The sequence below is a fragment of the Python bivittatus genome, unplaced genomic scaffold (assembly GCF_059951505.1).
Source record: "Python bivittatus isolate LINGU-HERP-01145 unplaced genomic scaffold, Pbiv_v1 ctg000220_np1212, whole genome shotgun sequence".
Taxonomy (NCBI): Eukaryota; Metazoa; Chordata; class Lepidosauria; order Squamata; family Pythonidae; genus Python; species Python bivittatus.
The window spans coordinates 1,364,568-1,372,775 of NW_028277048.1; the positions used below are offsets into that span (position 1 = coordinate 1,364,568).

The 8,208-nt window shown below is 46.8% G+C and overlaps 1 protein-coding gene across 1 annotated transcript; it reads left to right on the top strand.

Annotated features, from left to right (window-relative positions):
• The first annotated feature begins 2,462 nt into the window (after positions 1-2,462).
• CDKN2D (cyclin dependent kinase inhibitor 2D) lies at positions 2,463-5,811 on the top strand. Its single transcript, XM_088137589.1, has 3 exons — positions 2,463-2,897; positions 3,255-3,415; positions 4,394-5,811. The coding sequence occupies exons 2-3, from the start codon at positions 3,269-3,271 to the stop codon at positions 4,751-4,753; spliced, it is 507 nt and encodes a 168-aa protein (XP_087993715.1). The 5' UTR covers positions 2,463-2,897; positions 3,255-3,268; the 3' UTR covers positions 4,754-5,811.
• Positions 5,812-8,208: the final 2,397 nt, after the last annotated feature.

Genomic DNA, 8,208 nt, shown 5'->3' on the forward strand with positions numbered 1-8,208 from the left:
TGGTCTCCAGTCCTTTCACCATCTTAGTAGCTCTTCTCTGGACTTGCTCTAGTTTATCAATGTCTTTTTTAAACTGGGGTGTGCAGAGCTGAACACAAGGGAGGCCTGACCAAGGCAGAGTAGAGTGGGATGAATACTTCCCCCAATCTGGACTCATCAACTAGTTCCATTTCATTTGTGGGGAAAGTATTTCAAATTATTTTTATTTGAGTACAGTATTACCTTATGTAGGTGTTTTTAAATGGCATGTTTAATAATGTTTAAATGTTTGCTTTGCCACAACATGGAGTGAGTGGCTATTGCTAAGTACTGAGCTTTGTGAGGATCACAGAATATCTTAAAAAAAATGACTTTTATTATGCCAACTTTATTTATTTATTTACTTATTAGGTTTATCTCCGCCCATCTCCCCCTAAGAAGAAAACTTACCTTTTCTTCTCTATGGGTAATTTTTTTATTCACAAGATACCTTCATATATCAAGCTAATTTTTTTAAATTTACTGGCTCAGAATTGTGCAGTCAACCTCCTTTCAGTAAGTTGTTTAATGTTAAATCAGAGTCTACAGTAAAAGAGTTTCCAAAAAAGGATTGTTACTCTGCAACTTAAGATATAACTGCAGTTGTTCTATAAAGCAAAGCAGCAGTGGGTGGAACATCTGCCTTGTGAGCATCTACTTTTTACCAGACCCTTGTGATATTAATTGCAGGCTAACAATTACTACTCAGACTGCAGAGATTTGTTCCGAGCATCAGTACTAAATGGAAGTCATAGTTCTTATATCCAAAATACCAGATCACCCCAGGAATGTTTAATGCTAATATAGTGTGTGGTTGTTATTCTTGAACAAGTACTGTAGAATATCCTTACCAATCTATTAGTAAAATTGGACTTACCTTACAATATACTGTCCAGATTTCAATCTGTTCTTCAGCTTGGGAATGATATTGACCAGTTACTCTGTCCGGACCCTGGAGTAGTGGATCCACCTGTTCTTTTACCTCCCACTTGTGCTGGAAAGCAGTCGCCACTTATTTCCTTTCCATGGATTGGTCTTTGAGGACCTGTTGGTTTGCACTGATAGACCTTTTGTATGAGGATCCCTCTCTTGTCTTCTTGTACTTGACACCTTCCGTATGGTGTGTCCTCTGATGGACCAGTGGGAGTGGGGGAACCATAGCTTTTTCTTCCTTCCTATCACTTAGGTTAAAAGAGAAAACTTGCAGAAGTTTTGTTAATTTCATCTTTTTAAAAAAAAAAAAAAAAAGCATCCACTATGCTAATGACCCATCAGTGAACTTGTAAAAAAATAAAATAAATGAAATAAATGAAAATCCAGCCTTTACCAGTCCACTGGTGAATTTGTAAAATTTAAAACAAAACCAAGCCCGCATTTCAGCAGTCCATCAAGTGAAGATCTCTTTAGAAGGGGCAAGTGGCCCAGGGTGAAATGGATGCGGAGGGCAGGGACCAGCCACGGGAGGGGAGGGGGCCTTCCCGCCTCGGTTCCCATTCGCCGACTGGAGCAGAGCCGTTTGCCTGCAATGAAAGGGAGAGCTCCGTCAGACGGGGCAGTATCGCTCGGGCTGGCGGAAGTCAGAAAACACTACGTCTTGCTACCGAGCAAGAAATGACCGGCAAAGGGTGCTTTTACAGTGGGCGGGGGGCAGGTGGAGGACAGTATCCTGAAAAACGACCTAATCCGGGACATGTGGATGAGCCCTAATTAGGGTCGCAGCAAGCTCGTACAAAACACAGTAATATAATTGCAAGACTGAAAGCAGAGTTTGGTACAGCTCTTCCAACGAAATTCTTGCTTTGCGAGGGACAGATAACCCAGTATGTGATGGAGTACATGGAGGAGCCCCGACTCGGCTCCTAAAAAACCTAGTTAAGTCCCGTGCCCCCAGTTGAAGAGCGGTACCGCCTGAGAAGTTAATCTTGACAAGCTATAATGTATTCGCTTGCTATTTCGTTTGCTCCAGAGCAATTATTCCTGCTGTGTAAAAGAGCGAGCAAGGCGGATTTCTCAGGGAAACCTGAGTCGAGGATTTTTATCCCGCTATGCAAAGCACTGATTTCCAAGCTGAACGAGGCTGGGATTGGCTGCTCGCTTACACGGGCACGGCGAGAGTCACTTTAAGAAAGCCAGTTCTTCCTCAGCCTTCAGAGAGAGCCGCCTCGCGTTCCTCCCGCCCCCACCCAGGTCGCGACCTCTGGCTCGCCTTGCCAGCCCGGAGTCGGGCGGGGAGCGCCAGAGTGAGCTTCTTCCCGCCCGAACCACTGTTTGAATCGAAGAGACCCGCCCAGCAGTCCGCCACTAGGGAGCCAATCCGAAGCCGGGAGACTCCGGCTCCTGCCCGGAGCTGGCCTCCGATTGGTCGGGCCAGGCGAGGGAGGTGGAGTGGAGAATCAGGCAGGTTACAATGTATCCAACTTGATAGCGCGGAATGAAATTAAAAAAACAACAAACAGCGTCCAGGCACGTGGGGGCGGGGCCAAAGGAGGGAGGTTGCTCTCGGCGAGGCTGCCGCTCAATGGGTGGGGCGGGCTTTGCACGGGCTGTGCCGGCTCCTCGCTTGGACGGGCAGGCGAGGGGACGGGCGGCGTTGCCTGCCGCGGCGGTCCTCGGCAGCTTTCCTCCTCAGTAGCAGCCCCGCCCCGAAGGAGCCGAGCCCCCAGAGGCACCGCCCTGGGTCGGCATTCGAGCAGCATCTGCATCGATCAGTCTCGTCGCGACCCGGCGGCTGCCTTGAACCGGGCCAGCCCCGCCTCAGGGGCAGCGGCGAGGCCGGCGAGCCATAAGCGCTGCAGCCGGGGAGGCAACGCGGAGCGAAGGGCCGGCTTCTGCCCTGCGTGACAAGTGCTGGGAAGCGAGTGTACCTCCCGGGAGCGGAGGTAAGCGCCGCGGAGCGAGCGGGATTCCCGCCCGAGGGAAGGCCGCCGCCGCCGCCGCCGGGGTGATGGAAAGAGTTTAGCTAGCCCCGGCCGGCCTGTTGGCAAGCGTCAAGGATGAAATGCGATGCGGGGCATCTACGCATGTACAGAATGCTTTCCTCTCAGCGTGGAACTGGCGGCCGCTTCCAAGCAGGACGGGCGGGCAGCCCGGCCGGCCGGCCGTGGGGCAGGAGGACTTCAGCGCGAGCTTCAGTGCCAAAACGTCTCCTTGCAAAAGAAGGCTGCTTGTGGCAGCGCAGGAATCCTGCTCGGCTGGTGGTCGGTTCGCTCATTTTGGCCTGTCCTTCTTCCCTGCAGGTGCCTGTGCGGGCATGCAGCCGGGGAACGCCGAGATCCGTGCCGGGGACCGGCTAACCGGGGCTGCTGCCCGGGGGGATGTAGCTGAAGTCCGACACCTCTTGCATCTGGAGCTGGTGCATCCCGACTCCCATAACCGCTTTGGCAAGACCGCGCTGCAGGTAGGCGAGGCAGCCCACGGCCCCTCTTTCCCGGAGGGAAAACAGTGTCTCCCGGAGACACCGGAGGCCTCGGTTAAGAGGCAGAGTTCCAAGATAGGAGAGGCTCAGCGTCTGCAGGGCTCCCTAGCCTCGGTTCACTCCCATCGGTCCGAGACCTCTGGGAAAAGCTGGCTTTTGCCAGATGGGACCCCCTTTTTCAAGGACATCTCCCTCAACCAAAACTTGGGGCTAGATTGCCGCCTGATAGTTGATTGGCTGTGGCCTTGTGTTAAGGGCCCCTCACCTTATTTTCATAGTCTTTTCCATCCTTTCCATCTATGTGGAGCAGCTGTACTTAAACATAATCACTGTGTTTTAAATAAATTGCATGCAGGCACAGACCAAACAGGCTAGAGCGGCTTCCTGTTGGGTTCAAGCCAAGTGGGGTCGTTTAAGGGGCATGAGGTGGCTTGTTTACAGCTAGTTTGGAGAAAAGAGGTATACCCTGTCTCGCTCATGCAATTACTGGAAGATCTGCCTGAGCCGAAGGACGGCTCTTCAGCCGACCCCACTTTTTTGTTTCATCTTGCCTGCCTGTCCATTTCCTTTTACCACAGATAGCGAGGCTGGCTTTAGAAAGGCAGAATTATGGAATTTGTGAATCTCTGTCTAGAATCACGAATATAATTATTCTGGCTCTATTAGCACTGCACAAGTTACGATTAACTTAATAATTGCTTATTCAATTAACTCAACTTTCTGGGTTTGCCCAAGTCATTAAATCATATACTAATTACGCAACACTAAAATAAACTGCAGTTATTTGGTTTGTGTCTCAGTATGTTGTACAAACACGGCCATATTCAGTAGAAGGTAGCCTTCCCTATTGCTCCCCACAATCAGCAAATGGGGTTAAGGGTTGCCTGCCCACTTACTGGGTGGAGCTTAGGCTGCCAGTATCCCCTGCTGCACCCTCTCTTGTCCTTCATCTTCCCATAGGTAATGATGTTTGGTAACATCTTTGTGGCTGAAGAACTGCTGAAGCAAGGGGCCAACCCTAACATCCAAGATGGGTCGGGCACAACACCTGCCCACGATGCTGCCCGCACTGGCTTTCTCGACACCTTGAAAATCTTGGTGGAGCACGGTGCAGATGTCAATGTCCCAGATGCTTCTGGCTCACTGCCCATCCATGTTGCTATTCGGGAAGGTCACACGGATGTGGTATGTTTCCTGGCACCTCAGTCCCAACTGCAGCACAAGGACTCCAAGGGGAAGACACCACTGGAGCTAGCACAGCACCTGGGGCTTTCACACATCCAGGGCATCCTTGAGCAGCACCTCTCTGTCCCAGCTTAACTTCAGGAAGGGCCCTCTGATCTGGGCCACGCTAACTCCCCACTGCCTGCTAGACCTCTTTTCCCCCAGACTGTCCTTTTTCCCCCAGAGCCCTGGAACAAAGGCAGCTTCTCCTGCCCTACCTCAAAGCGTGTGTTGAATTATTTGTTTCTATTTATACATATTGTATTGAGTTCTCCTCTGTACTCCTGATTTCCAGCTTTTTCCAAATCTGCCAGTCCCTTGGGAGCCATGTGACTCTTGTGCTGCAGCATTTCTGCTTAACCTTCTCTAGTCACCACCCTCTTGAATTTCTTCCCTTGGGATGGTCCCAAGCATTAGAAGCAGCATTGGTGGATAGCATTCAGGTTGAACAGATTGGGGTCTTTTTGATGCAAAGCATGCATTTGCTGCTAGGCTGGGACCACCTTCCATTCTCACACCTCCCCCAGAATTTCAGCGGGCTTGTGACCCTTGGTGTTTTCCCTTCAGGGCTACAATTCTGCATCCCTCTTCTGTTCAATGTACATGTGGAAGATCTAGCAATTCTCTGATGCATTGCACTAGGTTCCTAACAAGGGTTATCATGGTGATTATCATACTATAACACCAGCAGTAAATAAATGGTGGGTGGCAGAAAACTAACCTTGAATGGAAGACATTACTAAGATTTTATTCTTATTTTTGTGGACAGGACATTCGTCCCTACTTCTCTGCCAAATACAGGATCCAGAACTCCATAAGGTCTAATAGTACAGGAGTCTAACTCTATTTTTGTTAAGGTTTTCACCCATTTTGTGATCTTCCTAGTTTCTATCTCAGGAGATCTTGTGATTCCTGAGCCATTAGTAGCTGTTTCCATCTTGGCATTTTGGTAGTTATCCGTGCCTTTTATGCACTTCTAAAGTGTGCTGAATCTTTTATCTTTGGCTAAAGTGTTTAAGGCTTGTTTTGAAGGCTTGTTCCCTGTAATGAATTTGTGGATCTAAGCAATGTATATAGTAGATTTTAAAGGAGGTGAAATGTATTCTATTTATTGTGATTTGCAAGGGTGTGTTTTATGGAATGACTAATTTAATTATTAAAAACATTAAATCTACTTGTGACTTATTGACATAGGATCTTGGGAAACATTCTGAGGAGAAAGTCTTCTATTTGCTTTCAAAGGGCCCATTCCTGACCTCTTCATTATGGGCTCTTGCTGAGTACCCATTAATAAAACTTGAATCTCAAAAGCCTGTGGGGGAAAAATGTTAATCACTTCTCTATACTGTAAATGGAAGGGGGCTGTTTCATATCACAGCCCTGGAAGCCTTACCAACTTTGAAGATCTCTATGCTCTGATACTTCTTACCATCAGCACCATTGAGTACTATGGAATCAGAATCCTTCCTACATATAATTCTCAAGAACACACTTCTAAATGTTGGAATCCTCTTCCATAGTTAAAATTAAGTCCCTTCTAATGATATTTCATATTGCAATATTAGAAAAGGTTTGTCTATGGACAAAATTTAGTGGCCATGAGATCTGGCAGCAAGAATTTTGAGGACCTTAATATTCCTCTTTTTGCATCCACCCAGGAGCCTGGGCCTATGTTTATGGGATTAGGTTTTTTTTTACTTCTTAATAAGCTTCTGAGGAGGTTGGTCTGCATATAAATGACCTTGCCAAATGGGGTTTGCAGCTAAAGAAGGACTTGAAGTAAGTCAGCTCAAGTAGCAATCCATATCTTGTTTTTTCCCCTCATCAGGACAGATAAATCAGAATAGCTTCAAATGGGGGTCAGAGGGGACAAACATGTTTCTCTCTCCCTTTTTGGCTGAATATTTTTGGAGGATATTAGAAACGTTTGGCCAATTAATGATAGCCAGTTTGGTGAAATGGTTAAAGGCTCCAGGCTAGAAACTCTGAAATCATGAGTTCTAGTCCTGCCTTAGGCAAGGAGCCCACTGGATGAGTTTGGGCCAGTCACTCTCAGCCCTGGGAAGAAAACAAGGGCAAACCACTTCTGAAAATGTTGCCAAGAACACTGCAGGGACTTGTCCATGTCGATACCAGGAATCAAGACTGACTCAAAGGTACTTTTAAAAAAGGCTGGTTAATAGGGTTATTGAAAATACTTGCTGGAAGGGAAGAGGGTAAACATATTCTTTCATATTCCTTAAAAATACCTGAATTTTTCCTGCTAGCTGTGCTACCCTTCTCTTTATTAGCAGCAATTCAAGTCTGTTTCCCTCAATTATCTCTTGTCTCACTTCAATATGAGCAAAGAAAAAAGAGCCAGTTTGGTCTAGTGGTTAAGGCATCAGGCTAGAAAGCAGGAGACAGTTCTAGTTCCACCTTAGGCATGAAAGCTGGCTGGGTGACCTTGGGCCAGTCATTCTCTCTCAGCCCAACTCACCTACCAGGGTGGTGGTTGTGGGGAAAATAGAAGGAAGGAGCATTAGGTATGTTTGCCACCTTGAGTTATTTATAAAAATAAGAAAAGCGGGATAAAAAAAATCTAAAAATTAAACCTGACATTCACCAAATGTGGCTGGCTGGGTTGACCATAACAGCTAGGCTATTGAGAGTTGTAGTGCATCAATATCTAGATGGCCATAGGTTGCCACATCCCTAGCTTGGAACATTTTGTAACTCTTACTACTGTAGAAGTCAGGCAATTTTGCAGGAATACCCTGTCCCAGCCCTTTGTGAAGAGGTAATTTAAAGTTTTTGGTTGCACTTTACATTCCTTGAATATGTGCAGCAATACAAAATCAGACTGATGCTAGAGTTTGCTATTTTGGATAACTTATATTTAAACAGGTCCTCAAACAAAGTAGGGTCATTACAGATAGACATAGAAGTAAAATTGATAACTTGAAATTACTCTGACAAGGTAGGGAAAGAAAAAGCTAGATTCTGACTATGCAAAATATACCTGTTGGAAGTCAAGAAGACCTTTGTGTCTTGTCTCTAGGGTGAAAAGAGAAGTGAAAGCTGCACTGGGTATCACCTGATTCAAAAACTACTTTCTCCAGGAAGGGTGTTCTAGTTGATATAGAACTCTCTGCCCAAAACATACGTCATAATTGCAAGCCCTGGTGAATCCCCAGCAAGTCTAGAGGAGGGAGTTCTGTTCCCATAGCCCCAATAGTACTTTTTGAAGTTTCTTATCTGTAAAGATTGCTACTGTATAGCTCATGGAAACCATAACCCAGATTTCCTGCTTGTCCTTGATGGTTGGTTGGGAGGAAGAGGCTTTACCTTTTCAATCTCTGCTGGAATTGTACTGGGTTCTTGTGTCCAGTTTAGCCCTTGCAGTGCCAAGGCACCAAAATAGCCCAGCAGGGCTAGCTTGATGCTGGACAGAAAGCTATGAAAGGAACCTGTGGCCTAGAGAGTTGAGCTTTATCGCCCAGAATAATGTCCCAGCTGCTAGGTGTGGCCCTCAGTGATACAGAAAAGGAAGGAAGCCAAACATTTTGTAA

Bases quoted from the DNA above. Each gene is read 5' to 3' on its own strand.
- CDKN2D (XM_088137589.1), top strand. From the start codon at position 3,269: ATGCAGCCGGGGAACGCCGAGATCCGTGCCGGGGACCGGCTAACCGGG. The intron at 3,416-4,393 runs GTAGGCGAGGCA...ATCTTCCCATAG, and splicing joins TTGGCAAGACCGCGCTGCAG to GTAATGATGTTTGGTAACAT.